This window comes from Erpetoichthys calabaricus, chromosome 2 (genome assembly GCF_900747795.2).
Source record: "Erpetoichthys calabaricus chromosome 2, fErpCal1.3, whole genome shotgun sequence".
Taxonomy (NCBI): Eukaryota; Metazoa; Chordata; class Cladistia; order Polypteriformes; family Polypteridae; genus Erpetoichthys; species Erpetoichthys calabaricus.
This window is the reverse complement of record NC_041395.2, coordinates 324,055,662-324,080,607: the sequence shown is the minus strand read 5'-3', so window position 1 is coordinate 324,080,607 and position 24,946 is coordinate 324,055,662. Positions and strand designations below refer to the sequence as shown.

Sequence of the window (24,946 nt, the reverse complement as noted above, 5' to 3'; positions counted from 1 at the left end):
TGTAGAGCTGATAAAACATGGCAGGCACTTTGTCAAAAGTTCCATCTCCAAAGATTGTGTCTTTCTGCAGCTGATCCATAAGTTCTCTGTCACCAATTGCAAGAATTCTTTCAGGATCTTCCTTACCTCCTGAGATAATTTCATCTCTTGAAGAACTGTTCCCATCACATTTCTTGGATTGGCCCCAACAGAATTCATTGTTTCTTTCATCATCTGCATTGCCACATTGGCTTTGATTTTCTGTGGGAAAGAATCATGTGAGTGTTCAGTTGGTTCAGCAGTAACCTCATGGTTTTCATCATCAATGGTCCTTATTTTTGAATGGCAGTTGAATTTTCTGTAGTGCCTGCACCTCCAGTGTACAGTGCCATTGATTTTTCTGTGGAAGATGTACTCATGTCCCTGAAAACCCAAGACCTTTCCTCCCCTCTCACTCAAGTAAAACTCCATTTTTGCGTAGGGTAGGCTTTAAAATTAAAAATAAAATACTGTAAATATGTACTGTAATTTTATTAATTAAACAGCTAGTAGCAATTGCAATTTTATTAATATTAAAAGATAAATGCAGATGCTGCCGATTGCCTACACAAATTCAATGGGCAAATCACTTAGTGATTTGCCCATTGAATTTGTGTAGGCAATCAACAACTGCGCAAATACATGAAGATCTTAAGATCTCCAGATCTAAATCAAAATTAAACTGATAGCGGTCTTACCTCGTCAACAGTCAACTCAGACTGTGGCAAAATAGCAGAAACACAGGGGGTATACCAATGCGTGGTACCTATCGTAGCCCCGAATGTAGATGGCGACACCACTTTCGGACTCCCGACTAGGGTAAGTTCGCTACAGACTATCAAACGTGCAAACTTGGTGCGCGCGACGCGGAGCACGTAGATACGTTGTAAGGCGCGAGAAGATTTTATTTGATTTATTTCGTGTTTTTATTTTTACACCATAAGTAGAGTCTATTATTTTTGAGAACTTTAATTTTGGTAATTTAAAAAGATAAAAATCAAAAATGTTACGTTTTAGCATGTTTTAAGAAAGATTCAAAAATAATAGAATTCAACTTACCTGTTTTCAAATTTTTAAAAGGCAAATTGTATATAAAAATGCATGCTTGGATAATGTATTTTTACATATTTATTAACAAGTAGCGTTTTTAAATAAAATAATGCTCGATGTGGGGAAACGGAGGGCACGCTTTTGTATCATTATATGGACTGTCTTATATAGTACATTAGTCTATGGTTATAATAAATATTATCCCAATGTGGGGAGTTGTGGACGTGGGGAATTGTGAATTTGGGGAATTGCAATGTGGGGAATTGTGATGTGGGGAATTGTAATTGTGGGGAGTTGGGAATGTGGGGAATTGACTAAGGTGGGGAGTTGTCATGGAACCGTTAAAAATATACGAAAGGCAATGTCTACATTTGGAAAAGCACACTCAATATTGTCGTCTAAAATTATTTTATAAAGTTCTGCATGACTGAATCTTGTTTTTACATTTTCTGTTGCACTGAATGTATGGCGCACATATAAATGAAACTGCTGAAGATCATCTGAGAAATTACTGTTGAAGAGAAAATGGCATCCGAAATTTTACAAATTTTAACGTTTGGAGTCGATTTTAAAGGTTGTTTTGAAATGTACGGTTTTCATTTTGACATGAAAACCGTAGATTTACCAGTTTGATTATTTAGTTTATTTAAGGCTTTTGTGTCAATTTAGCAAATCTATTTAAACATATTCTAAGTACAAGAATTTTGAAAATTCTGTTAGTAAATCTTTATTAGTAAAAAGTTATAAACAATTTTATCCAACAGTAATCAGCTGTACGATTTTCACTTTTACATAATGTAAATGAATTTAAAAATATCCAAGAATAGAATTAAATAGACTTACCAGAATATTTTTTCCTCAAACTGGGACGATTTTTTTGTTTTTGCTTAAAACAGAAAATAACGCTTTCTGCGCACTAGAAATTTATTTTAAGTTAAATAACAGATATTTCACGAAACACAACAATTACGTGATAATAATTTTTAATCAACTATTAACTATTATTTAAAAATATAAAAACATATTGTTTTGAATCGAATTATTTTCACAATATTTTGACATAACATGGCGTTTAAGGGAATCACCATGAAACTGGAATTCCCCATCATAGATGGCACCAGTATGCAGAACCCACTGTGACGGCAGTGACGGCATAGGGAGGTACAGGGAGGCATTATTCATTTTTCATTAAATTTTGAAAATGGCTATAAATTTAATTAATTTAATAATTTACAGTATGTGATAAATTTTTGTGGTGCCCCCTTTACCCTTGATGCCCTAAGCATGTGCTTACTTTGCTTATATGGTTAATCCAGCACTGATCAAACCCTGCAGTGCTTGAAGAAGGCCGTTACTCAGCGTTACACAGCACTGGCATCTCTTCCAATTCTAACATGAGGTCCTGGCACCTTCTCTTAGCATACTGGTGTGTACCGACACATCTTCAGTAATTTTCACAAATTTTCACCCCCTGATCAACTACAGTTCTATCGCAATGACACAACAATTTAAATTTCTCTGTACCAGAACATTTTTCTAAAGTAGCAATGAGTGCTGTTACCGCTTCAGGAATCTTCACAGGAGTCCACCCATCACCCTGCACTTCAATCGATTGTCATTTTATTGTGACATTTTCGCTTAACTGCCCCAGCACCTTTTCTTAGTGTACCAGTGAGTACTGACACGTCTTTTGGTCATCTTCACAAGGGACCCCCAACCAGCCCCCAAATGCTATCTGACTGACTGTCACTGTATTGCAACGATGCAGTAATCCACATTTCACTGTTTCACATCGACTGCCATTTTATCACAACAATCTACGCCTCACTGCAGCAGCAGCACCTTTTCTAAGCATTCCAGTGAGTGTTTCAGGAATCTTCAGGGAGGACCAACCCCTCTAACCCTGCATTTCAACCAACTGTCATTTTATCACAACTGTCATGTTTCAGCCTGTGTTCCTCCCCTGGTTGGGGTTCATAGTCTTGTTTCATGTCGTTTTTGTTCATTTTATTTATGTCAATGTTGCTTTTTTGATTATTATTTGTTTTGATCTCGTCTATTAGCTGCCTATGTTATGTTCCATGTGTTTTGTGGGTGGTCCCCCAAAAGGCGGAACTACCTGCCAATCACCGCCAGGAACTGCCCCCCACACTATAAATCCAGAGGGTCTCCCCCAGTTACTGACAGTTCATTTCAAATGCGCTAGAGAGTGGAGTGTTTACTTGTGTTTTGTTTCATGTTTATTGTGACTTCGCCTCGGGATTCTGCATTGGGGTTGAGTTTGCTGTGAAGTGCTTTACCTTCTCTGGCAATTCCTTTTGTTCTTTAAGGACCTTCTGGTGCTACAGAGCATTTTTGATAAAAAATAAATCTCCTATTTTATAAAGCTTCTTCAAGGCCCCTTTTGTTTTTAGTCTGGGTTTTGACGGTAATCCCTCCTAGAGGGCAATTTTTATAAGTACAGTATTTATGGGACGTATGTGCTTTGGGGACCCCCAATTTACAACAGCAACATTTTTCATTTAACTGTACTGGCACCTTTACTTAGCGTACCGGTGAGTACTGACACATCTTTGTTCATTTTCACAAGGGATACCTGCTGTCTGATTGACTGTTCTTATGTTGCAGCAATGCAACGATCAACGCTTCACCTCTGCACCTCAATATTGGCAGCTCTTCAGGAATCTTCACGGGGTAAACTGTACTTTGTTTGACTGTCATTCTATCACAATGACTTACATTTCACTTCACCGGCATCTTTTAGTAGCGTACCAGGGAATTTCGGCACATCTTTGTTAATTTTCACAAGGACCCTCCCACCCGCTGCTATCTGATTGACTGTAATTGTAACACAACACTACTCCCAGTGAGCACCCGCACGTCTTTAGGAATCTTCACAGGAGACCAACCCCCTCCACTCTCTCCACACTTCAATTGACTGCCATTATATTGCAACGTTTTACGTTTCACTGCACCAGCACCTTTTCTTAACATAACAGTACGTTCTCATTCATTTTTATGATTTGTTCAACTGTCATTGTATCACAATGATTTGTTTCACTTCACCGGCATCTTTTAGTAGCGTACCAGGGAATATCGGCACATCTTTGTTAATTTTCACAAGGACCCTCCCTCCAGCTGCTATCTGATTGACTGTAATTGTAATACAACAATAAAATGATGAAACAATCGACATTTCACTGCACTGGCACCTTTTCTTTGCAGACTAGTGAGTACAGCCACCACCTCGCGAATCTTCACAGGCGATCAACTCCCTCCAACCCAGCATTCCGATCAACGATTTACATTTCACTGCAGCAGCACCTTTTCCTAGCGTACTACTGAGCACCAGCACACCGTCATTAATGTTCACAAGGAAACTCCCACCACTGCTATCTGAACAACTGTGATTGTATCACAACGATACAATGGTCAACGTTTCACCGCAGCAACACCTGTTCTTAGCGGACCAGTGAGTATCGGCACCTCCTCACAAATCTTTATGGGGCAAACCACACTTCGTTTGACTTCACTGCGCCAACACCTTTTCTTTGAATCCCTGTGAGTTACCAGCACCTCTTTAGGAATCTTCATAAGGGACCAAACCAAAACCCCCTGCACTCTCTCCGCACTACGATCAACTGCCTTTTTATTGCAGCGGTTTATGTTTCACTGCACCAACACCTTTTCTTAGCATACCACTGAGTAGCAGCACATCTTCATTCATTTTCACAAGGAAATCCCCACCACTGCAATCTGAACAACTGTGATTGTATCGCAATGATGCAACCATCAGCGTTTCACCGCAGCAACACCTGTTCTTAGCAGACCAGTGAGTATCGGCACCTCCTCATAAATCTTCATGGGGCAAACCACACTCCGTTCGACTGTCAATGTATCACAATGATCTGCATTTCATTGCGCCATCACCTTTCCTTAGAATCCCAGTGAGTTACCAGCACCTCTTTAGGAATCTTCACAGAGACCAACCCCAGACCCCCTCCACTCTCTACGCACTTCGATCAGCTGCCATTTTATCACAACGACCTATGTTTCACTGCACCAACACCCTTTCTTAGAATAACAATACGTCTTCATTTATTTTTACAAGGGGACCCCCAAACCCCCATTCCCCCACCACCACTGCTATTGTATCGCAATGATCAATGTTTCACCGCATCAACACCTTTTCTTAGAATCCCAGCACCTCTTTAGGAATTTTCATAAGGGACCAACCCAAACCCCCTGCACTCTTTCCACACTTCGATCGACTGCCATTTTATTGCAGTGATTTATGTTTCACTGCACCAACACCTTTTCTTAGCATACCACTGAGTAGCAGCACATCTTCATTCATTTTTACAAGGAAATCCCCACCACTGCAATCTGAACAACTGTGATTGTATCGCAGTGACGCAACGGTCAACATTTTACCGCAGCAACACCTGTTCTTAGCAGAGTAGTTAGTACCGACACCTCCTCAGGAATCTTCACGGGACAAACCCCCGCACTTCAATTGACTGCCATTGTTTCACAGCGTTCACACCAGTATAGGTGAATGTAGAACTGGCCCCTCGGGGATAATGATTGGATCGAATGTCACTGAATCGCCATAAATAGGGTACCACCAGTAATTTGGTTCTCCTTCAAGCACTGAGGTCCTGTATAAAGAGCGTCTTTAGAGGGCCTCTCTGCTCGAACCGCTCTCTCATTATTTCTCTTTTAGCTTTCTTTGGATTGACTTTGCTCTGCATTGCTGTTCTGTTAATTCTGATTTTTTTGACTGAATGGTTTACTGTTGGCAACGTTCTGCTTTTTGAATAAAGAAAAATGCAAAATATGTTGTTATCAGCTGACACGCATGGCAACATTTTTCACCCGAAGGGCCGAAAACAGGAAGATTAAAGTGCAGGAGTGGAGCGCAGTGCACGGATTACACGGGTGTGCTTTGTTCCGACTAGTTGAATGTGATTTGCTTAGATTTTTCTGGGTATCGAATTCTCCATTATGTAACATTTATTCACTTAACACACTTTTGTAGCTGTCAACTGTAGGTTTTCTTCATGAGTTTCTCCCTATAATTAATTAAATGTCAGTATTTTATGTAATTGTTTCAATTTTAATTTTTTGTAATATTCAAATGAAAGTTTAAAGCAAAACGGTTATTCTACTTGATAATCAGGTCATATGGTTCATACGTGTAAAGCAGAACACTTGAACGTTCTGCATATCCGACTGGGTCGGCAGTCATAGCAGACACAAATCCCAGGCCTCCTTTGTGAGTCGGACAGCAGAGCCAAGAAGTGACGTTGGGTTCAGAAGGAATGGCCAACTAGAAAAAAGCTACAGCTTGGTGCCAAACCACCATCAGACCCAGCCGGGTGGATCCAAATAAAGTGTGTGGCCTACGGCTGGGGCCCACCTTCAGGGTGGTAGGACCAGGGTGGAGCACATATCCAGAGCAGTACCTCCACCCCCCCCCGGAGCGCTAGGTGGCAGCTTCCCAGGGTTGCAGTGGTGCCTCGGACTCCAGCAGGGCTCGTTGGGAGTTGGAGCGTGATACAGCCCTGTTGGGATCTGTGGACGGCGCCACCTGCTGGAAATGCGTCAACGAGCACCTGGAGCACTTCTGGGTGCTTCATAAAAGGAACTAGCAGCCACTACTCCGGGAGCCAGGGGCAGGTGGGAGAAGACAAAGTTTGCCAGGAGGAGTGGAGGAAAGAGGAAGAGAGAAAGAAGAAGAGTGTTGTGCTGTGCTTAATGACTGTGTTGTGTTTGTGGGAAACTGGGGAAGGCGTTTCCCACAAGGAAAAATAAAAATGTGTGTGCTTGCACTTGTGTCTCTGCATCTGTCTGTGTCGGGTTTGGGTGGCAGGAACACCTTCTGCAGGCCACAAGTGATGCAATCAGCACTTCAAATGAAGTTTGATTTAAAGAAGCCGTTTGTCAAAGTCCTATCAAAAGATGGATCCTGCTCGTTGGATTTGTGCTGAAAGTCTGTATGAAGCTAAACTGAAAGAAAGCATTTTAGCCAGACCTGACATGAGAATACTGACTTTAGATGTAGAATCTAATGGTGTCTTGAACCATTGATGTGGTGTGAGAAGCTTGGGAATCATCCGAAAAAGTCATTTCTAAGTCAATGAAGATCTAAACTGTAAAGAAGCTGTGAAAAATTGATGAGTTAACTTTAACGAACTGGGGTTACAATGAGTCTCAAGGGTCACTTTTTTGGGTTTGCATTTGGAATAGTTTCCCTGAAAATCTTGGAGCAGTGAGTGAAGAGCAGGGTGACAGATTCCATCAGGATATCAAGGACACAGAAAGAAGGTGCCTGAGATGTTGGGATTTTGGAAACCAGGGGCGCTTCAGCCGCCCCAACCCCAACACAGACAGGCAGAGACACACACACACACACACACACACACACACACACACACTCGCACACTCGCACACTCACACACACACACTCACACACACACACGCACACACACACACTCACACACACACATTCACACACACACACTCATGCACACACACGCACACACACACACTCACTCACACACTTACACTCACACACACACACTCATGCACACACACTCACTCACACACACGCTCCCCACCGCAGCACAATACAAAGCAGGACCAAATACACAGTTCCTTTACTCCTCCACTCCTCACTTCGTCCCTCTTCCTCCCGACTCTGGCTCCCCGAATGGAGTGAGGCAGCTCCTTTTTTTCAGCTCCTAGGGGTGCTCCAGGTGGCTCATCAGCATTAGCTGGAATCACTCCCAGGTGTGGTGGAAGTACAATGTAGGGCTCTGCAGCCCCCCCTGGCGGCCCCCAACAGAACTGTATCAAACTCCAACTCCCAGCGTGCCCTGCGGGAATCCGTGGTGCCACAGCCGCCCAGGAGGTCTGCCCTCTAGCATCCCAGGGAAGGTAGTGCCTTGTGGATACCCTCTACACCAGTCCTTCCATCCATCTGACATCCTGGCTGGGTAATGGCCGTGGTCACCAGTCACAGGATGTCAGTATGATGGCGGACTGCTACAGGATGATTCAGAGGGACGCCAAAGAAAAAGTAGACAGGCAACAGACCAGCAAACAAAGCTTTTTATCAAAAAATATATACCGTATATACTCGAATATGTACTGAATATACTCAAAATGTGCTGAAAAACGTCACCCTCGGCTTATATTCGAGTCAGATCTCGCTGCCCCCGCCAACCCGACAGAAAGCTGGAGTGTACAGTACACACACACACGTGAGCGAGAGACAGAGACACAGACAGACAGACACACACACATACACACGCACACAAACGTGCGACAGAGAGAGATACCATGTTGTTTTTGTTGACCCTCTTCTCCACTTACAGAGCTAGTTTACTGTTTTTCTTTTAAATAAATACTCAAAAACATTTAACCTACTGATGCCTCAATTAATATACGGTCATTTTATTGGTATTTATTTTGATTATTGAAACTTACCAGTAGCTGCTGCATTTCCCACCCTAGGCTTATACTAGAGTCAATAAGTTTTTCCAGTTCTTGCAGGTAAAATTAGGTACCTCGGCTTATATTCGGGTTGGTGTATACTCGAGTATATACGGTAAATCTGCTCTGTCTATATAAAATTCTAAGCCTAAAAGTGCAACGATTTTATGTGATGTCTTTATGTCAAGTTTTTTGTCACGCTTTAAATCGGGCTTATTTTAAAACCTACACATATATGTTTGGTATCATTCTTTTCAGAATTTATCAAACTTTAATGTAACGTTGTTAGATTTTCAGATTCTTATTCCATTTTTAAATTATAAACTAAAAAATATCAAGAACTCACGTCATGCAAGACGAGACTTTGTGCCAAGAGATTTAACTACGCCTGGGGCCGGAAATAAAAGACAAAGAGCAGGAGACAGCTGCTGTTCAGGCTTTTAAATGTTCAAAATGCCGTGTGAGATGAAGATCACGCGGCACAGTAGCAGCAGCAGCTGATCGAGCAAAGAGGAGGTAAAAAAAAACAAACCTGCATTTGCTTCCCATTGTATCACCGTTTAAGAGGGGGTTTCAGAGGAGTGACTGCATCTCCTAGGGGTACATTCAGCCCAACACTTCTAAACACGAGCGGCAGAGATGCGAAGTGAGCAGGGGGTGAACCTCTTAGTATATATAATAAGCGACAAAAACTACAGATGTTACATGTAAGTCAACAAATATGCATTGCCGTTTTCTTTACTGGATTTACTAAATCATTTCATGTTAAATTGATTTGGAAACAATATTGTACACAGGAATACATTGTGTCATTTGTTAAATTTTAATTACATTTCTTTTCAAGTTTGTACTGAAATGTGACGTGAGTTGGGTGGTTAAAGAGGTGCTGCTTATCTGGGAGGTTACCAGTTCAAATCTCGTTACTGTTAAAAGGGATCCTACTCTGTTGGGCCCTTCAGCAAGACCCTTAACCTGAAAGTTTCTCCTGGGGTGCTGTACAATGTCTGACTCCCAGCAGTCATGTGAAAAGACAGTTTCCCCTTGGGGATTAAAAAAGTATATCGAAATTTTAAAAATGATAACATTCCAATTATATTTTCAATTGTGTTCATAAAAGTAAATGAAAATGACCATTCACAATTCGAGCACGGTGGTGCAGTGGGTAGCGCTGCTGCTCTCAGTAAGGACACCAGGGTTCACATCTCAGGTCCTCCCTGTCTGGAGTTTGCATGTTCTCCCCGTGTCTGCGTGGGTTTCTGGGTGCTCAGGTGTCCTCCCCCAGTCCAAAGACATGCAGGTTAGGTGGACTGGCAACGCTGTGAGTGTGTGTGTGTGTGCGTGTGTGTGCGTGCGTGTGTGTGCATGTGTGTATGAGTGTGTGTGCGTGTGTGTGTGTGAGTGTGTGTGTGTGAGTGAGTGTGCATGTGAGTGAGTGTGAGTGTGTGTGTGGGTGTGTGTGTGAGTGTGAGTGAGTGTGTGTGGGTGTGCGTGTGTGTGTGTGTGTATGTGTGTGTGAGTGTGCGAGTGAGTGTGTTTGTGTAAGTGTGCGTGTGAGTGTGTGCGTGTGTGTGTGTGAGTGAGTGTGTGTGTGAGTGAGTGTGTGTGCATGAGTGTGTGTGTGTGAGTGTAAGTGTGTGAGTGAGTGTGTGTGTGTGCGTGTGTGTGCATGAGTGTGTGTGTGTGAATGTGTGTGTGTGAGTGTGTGTGTGTGCGTGTGTGTGTGTGAGTGTGTGTGTGTGAGTGTGCGAGTGTGCGAGTGCATGTGTGTGTGTGTGTGTGTGTGTGTGTGTGTGTGAGTGTGTGTGTGTGCATGCGAGTGAGTGTGTGAGTGTGTACGTGTGTGTGTGTGAGTGAGTGTGTGTGTGCGTGAGTATGTGTGTGTGCGAGTGAGTGTGTTTGTGTGAGTGTAAGTGAGTGTGTGTGTGTGTGAGTGTGTGTGTGAGTGAGTGTGCGTGTGTGTGTGTGTGCGTGTGTGTGAGTGTGTGTGTGTGAGTGTGTGTGTGTGTGTGTATGTGTGTGTGAGTGTATTCGCCCTACCATGGACTGGCACCCTGTAACTTTGTGCACTGCACTTATCTGGACACGGTTTCGTTTTGATTGTTTTTAATAAAAGCACTTGTACACTTTTACGCCATCCCCTTGCTCCAAGTGTGGTTTGTCCTCATGCCACAGCTCATCCAGTTACGTTACAACACTGGAGGAGGGAGTGTGGAGCAGGACCCGCAGCGCCACACCTGCGTGCAGTTTGTATGTTCTCCCCGTGTCCATGTGGTGTTTCCTCCACCAGTCTAACGACATGCAGGTTAGGTGGACTGGGCCCCCAATGGGTGTCTGTGTGTGTTCACCCTGTGATGGACTGGCACCCTGTCCAGGGATTGGTTCTGCCAGATGTCTACTGGAATTGGCTGGAACATCCATGTGACCTGCTCAGGATAAACATGGGACTAGAAGACGGAGGGATGGACGCTTTACATGATGTAAAAGGATACTTGGTTGCATTTTGTTTGCACTTTTATAAAATGTGAGATTTTAAACCTTTGTATTTGGCCTGGACAAAATATGCACTGGTGATGTATGATGCATTTGGGTGACACTTTACATAAAATATTCAGGTTTTGTATTTGTTTTGTAATGTTATAAAAGACCCACTGATAATGTGTGACTAATGACTAAAGTGTGTGAGGTTTGGCTCTTGGGCTTGGGCTGAGGTGGGGCCTTTTTAGGACAGACCCCAAGTCCGTGGGCCCCTAGGCCTGCCAAGACATTGAGCCCACCGCTCCAGCCAAAGCAAGCCCACAGAAACATCAAACAGAAGTGCAGTAGTCAACCACATGCCCATGTTGATGTAAAGTCTCAATTGAATGACTCCATTATGCTAGCTGAGTAGCCAGAGCAGAACTTCATCATTTACATGACATTCATTTGGGTTGGGATTAGCTTAACATGAAGAGCCATGGAAAACAAATCAGAACAATAGACGAGTTTAATTCGCCAGCCTTTGTTCTTCTTGTGCGCCAGTATAATATTAACATTTACAAGAAATTTAGAAAAGTGAAAAGCCATAGCTTTAAATGCTCAACTTCCCTTCATCATTTTCTTCTCGTCTTTGCTTCTTTATTTGTATCTGAATGTGACAATTAGTGACGGGCTGCGCTGACAGGGTAGGAAATGACTCAAAGGGGAGTAGCCACACACTCGGGACCACTCAGCAGTTAAACAATTAGATCAATGAGACGCAATCCTGACCCTCTGATTTGTGAAACTGGCGAGAATGAAAACCCGCAGCCGCAGGGGTCCCCAAACTTGAGGACACCTGCTATATAGCGCCTTACAGAGCACAGGAACCCAAAATGATGTAGGTGCAGTCATGGTGCTCATAAGCGGGGGTCTTCCAATCTAAGTTCATTTTATATAGGAGGCCAGAATCAACAACAAGAGCATTTATTTCTATAGTACGTTTCCATATGAGGAATGCAGCTCAAAGTGCTTTACAAAATGTCAAGGAAACAGTTACATGCAAAGACAAAGCACCATTGTGGTGTTTAAAACACACAAAAGTACAACAGCTGACTATAATATGTATGAAAAGGCGGTGTAGGTCAATCCATCTTTATTTTATATAGCACCTTTCATTGTAAACGTCTTCCTATAGGGTACTTTACAAGCATATAACAAAATGACCGTAAGGCTAATATCGAGAACCAATTACTCGTTAAATATTAATCAGTCCATCAACAAGGATCACTGATAGCGCCTTTATACAGGAGTATAAAAAAGTCAGACGTAAAAGTAAAAGGAACATTGAAAGAAGTAATCTAGCTTCATTTTATATATGTAGTGCCTTTCCCAAAGCTCCACAGCCGGGTGTGCTCCCGCTCCTTCAATTCATCATTTTTCCCATATAGCGCCTTTGACAGAAAACGCCGTCACGAATTGTTTTAACGTGCAGTCGCTTGACGAGGCAGGATCAGCCCGTTATATAGCGCCGTTCACAGACGCCCGAGGATCGCGGCACTCACCATGTCTGCGCTCGGTCTCTCCGACGAGTGGCCTGCACGGGAACTGCCGGCCGTTTAATGCGCAGCGCCGGAGCAAAGGGCAGAAGCTGCGGGCTTTGAGGAAGTCCAAAGACAAATAAAAACCCCAGGCTGACTTCCAGAAAACGAAGCCGAGCGCGTGCTCACCATTGTGATAAAACATTCAATAAACAAGAATATCTCTGTAATAAAGTAAATAAAACATCAATAACAATAATAAGAGTAATAAAAACGCTCTAACAATCAGACCCAGAACGCTCCGGTATTTTACCCCAGGCGCACATTTTCTAACTTGTTTGTTTTGCCGCAGTTACAATAAGATGACAAACAAAACAAAAATAAAATGACATTTAAAAATCATTGTGTACATGTTTTCGGTGCCAAAGTTTTGAACAAGTGATTTAGTTTTTATTACAACTTTAAATCTGATATCTGATTTGGGATTATGGTGAAAATATGCAGCCGCACATTCATGCCTAATTCACATTAATGGTAGCACTGGCACCGACTCAGTGACGCGGGCTTAACGCAGTGCCCCCCCACTGCGGGTGGGGGATTTAGAATCTACAGATCACGGGGGTATTTTTCGTACGTCGCTTAAATCATCCGAGATCAGGTGCCTCATCTTGGATACGTTAATGCTGGTGACATTCATCCGGGATAGGTCGGTTTTTCAAACGCAGCTGTGTAGTAGATTCGTCGAGCTGGGTTATAACAAATTTGGGTTTTAGGATAGATGAGGATTTTAGACTGGACGGTCAGATCAGCGCGGTGGTGAAATCTTGTTTTTTTCAGCTAAGACGTTTGGCGAAGATAAAAAACATTCTTTCCAAAGATCAATTTACAACAGTAATCCATGCCTTTATTACAACCCGATTGGACTATTGTAATTCGTTGTATGTTGGTGTTAGCCAGTCCACCCTGTCTCGGCTCCAGCTGGTGCAAAATGCTGCTGCACGCCTTTTAACTGGCACGCGAAAGAATGAGCACATTACCCCTGTGTTATCCTCACTGCACTGGCTGTCTGTTCAGTTTAGAGTTCATTTTAAGATTCTTTTATTTGTTTTTAAGTCCTTAAATGGGTTTGCTCCACCCTACCTCGCTGAGATGCTGCATATGCACTCTCCTTCCCGCTCACTCAGATCAGCTGGTCAGCTGCTTCTGGATGTGCCGAGGACTCAGCGAAAGCTCAGGGGGGATAGGGCTTTTTCTGTTGTGACTCCAAGGCTCTGGCATTCACTGCCGATCCACATTAGACAGGCCTCCTCACTGCCCATTTTTAAGTCTGCTCTTAAGACTTACCTCTTTGGTTTGGCGTTTGATCCTGTGTGAGCAGTTGATTTTACTCTGTATTAACTCTGTTTAGTTGTGTTTACTATGTTTTAATTAGTTTCATTTATTGTATTTTATTTACTTATTTATTATTTTGTTTTTGTTTAAAATTTATTTTAGCCTATGTTCAGCACTTTGGTCAGCGGCTGTTGTATGTAAAGTGCTTTGTATAAATAAAGTTGACTTGACTTGACTTAATCATCCGAGATGAATGTGCGCGCCCGCGCTGCTTGAAAAGCCCATATATGTTGAGTCTAGAAAACATGATCAGCAAGTCTTTGATAGGCTGTAACAAAATGACAAAAGAACGGGCGCATTTTTTTCCACACACGCGGCGCAAGACCTTTTATTCGAAGGACATGAAGAATTTCAAGATTTAATATGATTTAAAAGCAGCCCAGACCAGAAAAGACGGCTGGCAAAAAGTGGCCGACAAATTAAACGCTAAGTAGTGTGCATTGTACTTACTGAATGCAACGTTTCATTTCCTATGTGTCAGATTAATTATTATTTAATATGTCATAATTCCAGATCAAACGTGAGCACAAGGAGAACATGGGAACAGGTTAAAGTGAAGTCCAAGAACATACTTCAAACTGGTAAATATTGGTATATAACTATTTAAAGAATTGTTGACACAAATAATCATATACTGTATAATATAAAAAACATTAATATTAAAGCTAATAAGAAGGCAGACGAGCAAAAAACAGGTGGAGGTCCATGCGGTCCAGACCTAACCCCTGCAGAAGAGTTGGTTCTCCAGCAAAATGCCCATCGCCCTGTTTCTGAGGGCATTCCAGGGGGAAGCTCCTCCTCAGAACCAGTGGCAGGATGCAGTGGTCACTTCATTTCAGGTAAAGGATGGTCATTGCATATATTTGTCCTCAATGTGTGCCATAGGTATGTTCCATATAGCCCTCTTTTTTTTTGTTGGATCAGTTGCAGGGCATGTCATATCCGTAGAACTTGTGTATGACCAAATGTCATATCTGTAGAACTTGTGTATGACCAACGAGATATTGACAAAGGTCAAATATTTGATGAAGACACAGTCTGATTATTCATCAGGAGGAGAGGTACATTTTCCAAATAATATTTGATCAAACTTCACTCTGATCAGTCCCATGTGCCCCAATCACATTTGGAAATCCTGGTAATGAGAATGTTAGGCTGATTGTGAGATTCTTTATGGAACTGTGGGTGTTTTTGCCTGTGTATTACCTACCTGCAATGGCATGAAACGCCTCTTTCATTGTCTGCACACGCAGGTGTCCAGGAAACACTATGAAAATCCGAAGGAAATATTTCAGAGCCAAACAGACTTTATGAATTGCCTGGCAAAACTGCACTTTTAGATAGATTTTCCGCATCGCCTACAGTATATAAAAAAGTGCCGCTTGCAAACAACCTCAGAGCAATTAATACTGTCTGTGTGGTTGTGAGAGCCCAACTTCGCCAAGTTTGACTTCGAATATAAGGTGCTAATAAATCTTTGAGGTACAATATTCCCCCTCGGCTAAAGCGGTATCTTTCAAAAAGAATTTCCTCCGGGAGCAATAAAGGATCTTGCCGATTGCGCTAAACCCTCTCTATATGAAATTCTCTTCGTATAATTTGCGCACCAATATCAATTGGTCGCTCATTCATGAACGGTGAAGCCATGACTGGATGACTTCCACGCACCGTCACTGATTACGTGTGTAAACTAATCCTTGTTTACATAGAACAAACCTGCTCCGAGCAGGTTTGAGGATTAGGATGTGTTGCTATGACAACACATCCAGCAAGAGTTTCGAAAAACCGACAGATCCAGGATCAGGCCAAATCGTTAACAATTACATCTGGCTAAACGACTAATCCACGTAAGAAAAATACCCCCCACGAGTAGGGACTCTAAACACTACAGAGTACAAAGCGAAAGCTTATCACGTGATTTCTCGCCAAAGTTGCAGGATGCGGTAAAGCACAACCTCCATCAAAACACCGCGCACGCGCGCCGAGTTCAAATTATCGTGGTGATGAGATACATTCAAAAAAGTGAACCAGCTGAAACCGGGGACGAAATCTTATACTGGGGACAAGTTTCTGAGTTGGGGACGGTTGTCCGTAAAAGGGGACTGCCCCCGGAAAATGGGGACGGATGGTCACCTTATATATAAACCTCAAAATAATTCTTAGAATGAAATTTGGAGTCCGACTTTCAGACGCCTAGACACAGCGTTACTTATTATACAGTTACTATTGTTCTTTGACTGTGACGTAACTATAACGTCGTTGTGTTTATTGTTAACCAAAGATTTCAAGTTAACGTTATCAATTTTTACATTAAACAGTTTACTTAGTAATTTAGCTGCGTTTTTTGCAATATCTTGGGGATTCTTGCCACTTTATTATTGTTCGGTAAGTGCCACGTAGTAAATTTTTCACCTTGAAAGTTAGTTGTACAGGAAAAATTGATGGCTATTTAAATGGTCATCTGTAAAGGTAAAACTAAAAGCTGGCCCACGGGCCCAGCATGGATGTTTAGAATTTTTAAAATCCTCGACAGGATTCTGGTCTATTATGAAATTTAAATCGTGGACAAATTTTTACCCTCAAGAGCCTGAACTGAGTGAGTCACTTTGACCCAATGTCTCTGCAAATTCATTTTTTCTTACTCTGTTTCGTAAGAGAATTGCGAAATTTTGTGTATTTCATTGTTAGGTTTTCTGCATTAAGTGCACTTTTCAGACAATTGCTATTGAATGTTGATGTTACATAGTTTGATGCTAATCTCGAGTTGTTACGATACTACGTTGTTATTATTATTCATGTTCAATAAAGGCTGGCTGGTTGCATCACAAGCAATTAAGGCTCCTTGGTCGGTCTGAGTGCACCTGTACGGTGAGTGTCGAATGCAAGTACACCAATGCCGAGAAAAAAACAGGCCTTTTGTTGTGCTGCAGCATCAGGCCCAATTTCGTCTTAATCCGGCCCTGCCTGTGGCTGAAGGTTTTTAATTGGACTCCTGGGCTAATTAAGTGATGTGTTATTTCCCAAGTTCTGTGATTTGGGAACAATATACAGATTAGAAAATTTAATAAAAAAAAAAAAAGTATCCATCCATCCATCCATTTTCCAACCCGCTGAATCCGAACACAGGGTCACGGGGGTCCGCTGGAGCCAATCCCAGCCAACACAGGGCACAAGGCAGGGAACCAATCCTGGGCAGGGTGCCAACCCACCGCAGGACACACACAAACACACCCACACACCAAGCACACACTAGGGCCAATTTAGAATCGCCAATCCACCTAACCTGCATGTCTTTGGACTGTGGGAGGAAACCGGAGCGCCCGGAGGAAACCCACGCAGACACGGGGAGAACATGCAAACTCCACGCAGGGAGGACCCGGGAAGCGAACCCGGGTCCCCAGATCTCCCAACTGCGAGGCAGCAGCGCTACCACTGTGCCACCGTGCCGCCCAAAAAAAAAAAAAAAAAAAAAGTATATCCATCCATCCATCCATTTTCTAACCCGCTGAATCCGAACACAGGGTCACGGGGGTCTGCTGGAGCCAATCCCAGCCAACACAGGGCACAAGGCAGGAAACAATCCCGGGCAGGGTGCCAACCCACTGCAGGACACACACAAACACACCCACACACCAAGCACACACTAGGGCCAATTTAGAATCGCCAATCCACCTAACCTGCATGTCTTTGGACTGTGGGAGGAAACCGGAGCGCCCGGAGGAAACCCACGCAGACACGGGGAGAACATGCAAACTCCACGCAGGGTGGACCCGGGAAGCGAACCCGGGTTTCCTAACTGCGAGGCAGCAGCGCTACCACTGCGCCACCGTGCCGCCCTATAAAAAAGTATATATATATATATATATATATATATATATATATATATATTATATATATATATATATTTCAAAGTCAAAGCGAACTTTATTGTCATCTCAACCATATACATGTATACAGATTGAAGAAATTACAAAGCTCAGGGTCCACAGTGTAACAACATGAAGTGCAAATAATTAATTAAAAATAGATTTAAAATTTAAATTTAAATTTAAAATTAAAACAAACCAGGCAAGGCATTGTGCAAAGAAAAATCAAAGAAGTAGCAGCAATACTGGTGTAGTTAGAAATATGAACATTGATGCAATGTATGGTATTTGCAATCTAGATACATAAATATAGTCAATAGATATGTAATGTAATAAATAAATAATAAATAATAGATGTAGATAATACAGAAATGATCAGTGTATGATAATAGTTGTTTAAGACATGTGTAAACAATGACAGGTCAGAGTGTTTCACAGCAGAAGGATATCAAGGGTGTCAAAATCCTTAAAGGTCAGTATGAGATTTTCAGTTCTTTTCTACCCACACACTCATCTTTGCAGGACAGTGGCTCGCATGTATAAAAGTTCTGTTTTTCGAGGTGGTTGAGGCCGTGTGGAAGATCCCAGGGGTCCGCCTGGTGTTAAGGAGTTTAACAGCTTGGGGGTAAAGACTCTCCTGCAGCCTGGCAGGTCTGGCTTTGATGCTGCTTCTCTTGGATGGCAGAAGTGTGAAAAGTCCATGTGAGGGGTGTAAGGGGGTCCTGCTCAATGCTGCAGGCCTTGCGGACACTGCGTTTGTAAAATATCTCATGTAGTGAAGGGAGAGACACCCCAATAATGTTCACTGCTGTCTTCACTATCCTTTGCAGGCGGATATGTTGCAGTTGCCATACTAGACAGTGATGCAGCTGGTCAGAACACTCTCAATGGTGCCTCTGTAGAACATGGTGAGGACGGAAGGGGGAAGACATGCTTGCTTCAGTCGCCTTGGGAAGTGTAGTCTCTGCTGGGCTTTCTTGGTTAGTGATGACGTGTTATGTGTCCATGTAAGTTCCTCAGTTATGTGCACACCGAGAAACTTGGTACTCCTAACAGTCTCCACATGTAAATCATTGATGCTGAGGGGGATGAGGGCAGGACGTGATTTTCGGAAATGTCCCAAGCAGTAATATGGGAATAATGTATTTTTTTTTCTTTTTAATAATATTTTCATCTGGATTTTCATTCTACTTTTCTAGGTGTTCTAATTGTTTAATTAATCCATTTTTTACCAATTAGTGGGTCTGATGCTAAAGTAGTTGCAGCCTTTGATTATTCCGTGTTGTCTGCTCTGCTCATTTTTAATTGTCAATAAGATACGACGAAGGGGAAAAACTGCACAGAGAAAGGGCAAAATATAATGAAATCAACAAAAGAGAGTTAAACATTTAAATCTATAGCAAAACCAGAAATATTTTTAAATGTCTTATAAATGTAAAAATCATGCTGCTGTGCTTTACTGAATGTAGAATAAAATAAAAATAATACCAGCTAATTAAATGAGATCAGTGCTATCAGGTGTTGTCACTGATTAGGAATCTGGTTGGAACAAAAACCTGCAGCCACAGGGGGCTGAACGAATGAGGCTCTCGCCAGTTGTCTAAGGCTTTATGGTCCCTGGCTATTAAGTAAGACATCTGTGCTCATACAGAAATGCTCCTTTGTTGAGTTGTGATTTCTCTGCTGATCGGCCCAGTTATACTTTACTTGTCTGCATAGTCATGAGGGTCCATTAAGCAGTCATGTCGTGTGGACGTGTGGCATCTTCAACTGCGTGTCCTGAGATGGGTAAAACTGCAACAGGTTTGATGTACAATAGATAGATAGAATGAAAGGCACTCTATAACAGATAGATAGATACTTCATTAATCCCAAGGTGAAATTCACATACTCCAGCAGCAGCATATTGATAAGAAACAATATTAAAGAGTGATAACAATGCAGGTATACAGACAGACAGTAACTTTGTATAATTTTAACGTTTACCCCCCGGGTGGAATTGAAGAGTCGCATAGTGTGGGGGAGGAACGATCCTCTCAGTCTGTCAGTGGAGCAGGATGGTGACAGCAGTCTGTCGCTGAAGCTACTCCTCTGTCTGGAGATGATCCTGTTCAGTGGATGCAGTGGATTCTCCATGATTGACAGGAGTCTGCTCAGTGCCCGTCGCTCTGCCACGGATGTCAAACTGTCCAGCTCCGTGCCTACAATAGAGCCTGCCTTCCTCACTAGTTTGTCCAGGCGTAAGGTGTCCTTCTTCTTTATGCTACTTCCCCAGCACACCACCACGTAGAAGAGGGCACTCACCACAACCGTCTGATAGAACATCTGCAGCATCTTATTGCAGATGTTGAAGGACGCCAGTCTTCTAAGGAAGTATAGTCAGCTCTGTCCTCTCTTGCACAGAGCATCAGTATTGGCAGTCCAGTCTAAGTTATCATCCAGCTGCACTCCCAGGTATTTATAGGTCTGCACCCTCTGCACACAGTCACCTCTGATGATCACAGGGTCCATGAGGGGCCTGGGCCTCCTAAAATCCACCACCAGCTCCTTGGTTTTGCTGGTGTTCAGTTGTAGGTGGTTTGAGTCGCACCATTTAACAAAGTCCTTGATTAGGTTCCTATACTCCTCCTCCTGCCCACTCCTGATGCAGCCCACGATAGCAGTGTCATCAGCAGACTTTTGCACGTGGCAGGGCTCCCGAGTTGTATTGGAAGTCCGATGTATATAGTGTGGCAGGTGGCAGGGTGTGGTCCTCAGCCGCCCGCCTATATAAGGAGCTGCCTCCCATCATTAAGGACTGGAGTCGGGTGAGGAGAAGGACGAGGTCTAGGAGGCGGCGGCGGCGGCAAGGAGAGGCCTGAAGAGAGAGAGAGACGGCTGTATGTGAAGCCTGGACTTTGGAAGACTGTTGGGGTTTGTTGGTGTGGCATGGAGTTTTGTAAATATTAGTGTAAATAAACGTGTGGTGGTGACTTCACACATCTGCCTGTCTGTGTCCAGGGCTCGTTCCACAATAGGCTGAACAGGACCGGAGAAAGTACAGTCCCCTTTTTCGGCGCTCCTGTGCTGTTGACCACAATGTCAGACCTGCAGTTCCCGAGACCCACATACTGAGGTCTGTCTTTAAGATAGTCCATGATCCATGCTACCAGGTATGAATTTACTTCAATCTCTGTCATCTTGTCCCTGAGGAGCAGAGGTTGGATGGTGTTGAAGGCGCTAGAGAAGTCCAGAAACATAATTCTTACAGCACCACTGCCTCTGTCCAAGTGGGAAAGTGATCGGTGTAGCATGTAGATGATGGCATCCTCCGCTCCCACCTTCTCCTGGTATGCGAACTGCAGAGGGTCGAGGGCGTGGCGGACCTGTGGCCTCAGGTGGTGAAGCAGCAGCCACTCCATGGTCTTCATCACATGTGACGTCAGGGCGACAGGCCTGAAGTCATTCAGCTCATTAGGACGTGATGCCTTTGGGACTGGGGTGATACAAGATGTTTTCCAAAGCCTCGGGACTCTCCCCTGTTCCAGGATCAGGTTGAAGATGCGCTGTAGAGGACTCCCCAGCTCCAGTGCACAGACCTTCAGCAGTTGTGACGAAACTCCATCTGGACCCACTGCTTTGCTGGCACGAAGTCTCCTTGGCTCTCTGCTTACCTGGGCTGCTGTAATTGTGGGGGTTGGGAGAGTCATGTAATTCTCGCAACAGCAAGGGACCCCCCATAACATCAGTCACATAATGCTGGCTGAGTCAGGTACCCACCCACCCACAACCCTTATCTTAACCACAGTGTATCCAATGGGTGTTTGGTGACCGATGTTATGGGCGTTATGTGACTGACTTCATAGGTACTGCGGGCTGCAATTACATTTTGTTGGGTGCCCCTCCAGATTCTTGTGTCCGTGTGGTCCTGTGTGTGTTAACTGCTCATGCAAGTAAACATGGACGTGCTCTGAGGGACACTCTGCACACACTCACGGCTGAACTATAAACAGAGCAGGGTGTGCGTCCTCCATCTGCGTCGGTCTACATTGTCACAAACTCAACCAAGAGCCATAGCAAGGCTTGCGGCAGCCACCCATATATTATTTCCTGGCTGCAAAATTTGCAAAACGATAGCACTGATATGTACGATTCAGAGTCCAAAATAAAACTGAGCGTATAGAAAAAGATGGCAGCTTTTAAAGGCCAATATAGGAAATGACATCAGAAGGGTCGGAACGGGAAGGGTCTTTATCCACAGGCTCGGACCCAGAAGTCACATCAAAGAGGTCGGAAGCAGGCTCGATGTCATCAGGACCAGGCAGAATTTCCCGTGAATGGTCTGCAGAAAAGCGAGAGAAAGCGTCAGTATACTCTGCTACATCCCGGGCTGGCTCAGGATTACCTTCAGTCAAGCCCTTTAGCTGCCTCCCATGTGACCGTGTGTGACAATGTCTGCTCAGTTCCCTCAGCTCGCTGTCCTTACAATGAGAGGACTTTGGGCACGTGTGCGATGCTCTCACGTCTGATTGATTTTAAGCTGCCACGGGCGAGGAATTCTAAATACCAACAGGCAGTGGATGAGGACTCACCTTCAGTGAGCAAACACGGAAATCCTTCCTGCAGAAAGTCAGCTTGACCTCGGCGCTTTATCACTTTCTCTTCTGGTAAGCGGTTTGCCCTTTGCCTTATATATTTTTTTTATAATCTTCCTGAGCAAACCACTCCAATCGATTGATTACTTATTTAAAGGTGACCTGTAATGTTTCTCTTATTATGACAGACACTCTTCCATCTTGATCAGTGAGTATACTGCAGTCCTGCCTGTGGAGATTAACTTCAAGTCCTGACCTTCAAGTTTCAAGTCAAGTCTTAAGTTTTCATGCCTACACTGAAACAAGTCAAGTCACGTCACCGCTGATAAGACAAATCAAACCTTATAACACCTTCACAATCGAATGAAGTTAATGTCTGACGCCTAAGCTGAGAACAGAAAACAACTCTTTGTAAAGGCCTTGTGACGGCAGGCGACTTTCCAGCAATTTTCAGTTGCAGACTTCACTTACATAACTTTGGCAAGTTGGAGGCTGTTGTGGCGCCCGCCCGTGTTCAAGCAGTTGTGTGGACTGGCATCCCCCAGCAGCTCAGACCACCTAGTCGACCACTCGCTCTGGCAGAATCAGAGGGGTCTGGTTGTGTCTGCAGACAATGAGCACTCAGCTCAAAGTACAATGCAGAGAAGGCAGCGACAAGGAAGCAAAACCACGGGGGTCAGGACCAGACAGCCATCATCCAACCACTATATCCTAAGTCAGGGTCACCCGAATCAGAATCGCTTTGACTGGCCAAGTGTGCACACATACAGTACAAGGAGTCGGACTCCGCATGTTTGATGGCTTGTCAAGTACACTTACATGGCAGACGTGCCACAATACAATACAATACAGTTTATTTTTGTATAGCCCAAAATCACACAGGAAGTGCCGCAATGGGCTTTAACAGGCCCTGCCTCTTGACAGCCCCCCAGCCTTGACTCTCTAAGAAGACAAGGAAAAACTCCCAAAAAAACCTAGTAGGGAAAAATGGAAGAAACCTTGGGAAAGGCAGTTCAAAGAGAGACCCCTTTCCAGGTAGATTGGGCGTGCAGTGGGTGTCAAAAGAAGGGGGTCAATACAATACAGTACAGTACACAGAACAATTTCTCAATATAGTAAGAAATAAAAAAAAATATATATATATAAATTTTTGAAGTACAGAGCAGAATTTAACAGTAGATGATATATCCCATAATAAGATTTGTATTTGTATAGAGTCCTGGAGACCTCATCCTTCAAGCTGCCTCCCCCATTTGGCCATTCCACAGCTGAAACAGTGCTGGGCCAGCCAATCCGATGAAAGGACCCCTCTCTCCCACGATTCCTGCGATCCTCCATCTGGGATGACTTTTCCTTAGGCAGGCAAAACAACTTGGCAGGTGGGCCGTGGCACCAAGTGCCACATTTGAGTACCGAGAAGAAAAACAGAATAAGTGAGGGTTAGTATCCAATTATAACTGTCATGTTACTTATGTTTAAGTGCTAATGACTAACAACAGAGATGCAGTCTGTACAGTTAATCAGCAGCTCTAGTCAGGATATGCTAAACTGAAGTAGTGAGTCTTCAGCCGGGATTTAAAAGCTGAGACCGAAGGGGGCATCTCTTATAGTAGCAGGCAGACCATTCCACAGTTTAGGGGCCCTGTAACTAAAAGCTCGACCCCCACTGTTATTTTATTAATCCTTGGAATCATAAGCAGACCGTCATCTTGAGATCTTAATGTGCGCTCTGGTTTGTAAGTCATGATAAGTTCAGACAAGTAAGCCGGACCTCGACCATTTAATGATTTATATGTTAAAAGAAGGATTTTGAAATCTGCCCTGAACTTAACCGGGAGCCAGTGTAAGGATTTAAGAACTGGAGTTATGTGTTCGTATTTTCTTGTTCTTGTAATAATTCTCGCAGCCGCATTTTGGATTAACTGGAGGCTGTATAAAGAACAGTTTGAACATCCAGTGAACACCGCATTGCAGTAGTCAATCCTACTAGAGATAAATGCATGAATTAGTTTCTCAGAATCCTGTTTATTTAAAAAGCGCCTTAATTTCCTAACATTTTTAAGATGGAAGAAACATGTTTTGGACAACTTTGTAATATGCGCTTTAAATGACATGCTAGAGTCAAAGATAACTCCTAGATTGCGGGCTGATTCAGTAAAATTGACTGGGATTCCCATTGAGTTAAATGATGACAAAATATTATTGTGATCAGCATCATTCCCTCCAACAATTAACATCTCTGTTTTATCTGTATTTAAAGACAAGTAGTTCTTATTCATCCACTCCTTTAATTCACTAACACAACTAATTAAAGACCACATTGGAGAAACTTCATTTGATTTAAATGAAAGGTATAACTGGGTGTCATCTGCATACGAGTGAAAATTAACATTATGTTTCCTAATGATAGATCCCAGTGGAAGCATGTACAGTGAAAACAGTAAAGGTCCCAGTACTGAGCCTGCGGGACACCATATTGAACTTCTGTGTATAATGATGGAGTACTGTCAGCACATTTCTGTACATATTGGAATCGATTTGATAAGTAAGA

General features: G+C 43.3%; 1 protein-coding gene across 1 annotated transcript in view; it reads right to left on the bottom strand.

The window, feature by feature from the left end:
• LOC114647315 (uncharacterized) overlaps positions 1 to 12,664 on the bottom strand; it is a 60,614-nt gene extending 47,950 nt beyond the window's left edge. Inside the window, exon 1 of the mRNA XM_028796003.2 lies at positions 12,588 to 12,664. Within this exon, the coding sequence (XP_028651836.1) occupies positions 12,588 to 12,590 (3 nt within the window). The 5' untranslated portion in view covers positions 12,591 to 12,664. The remainder of the gene's footprint in view (positions 1 to 12,587) is intronic.
• Between the last annotated feature and the right edge of the window lie 12,282 nt (positions 12,665 to 24,946).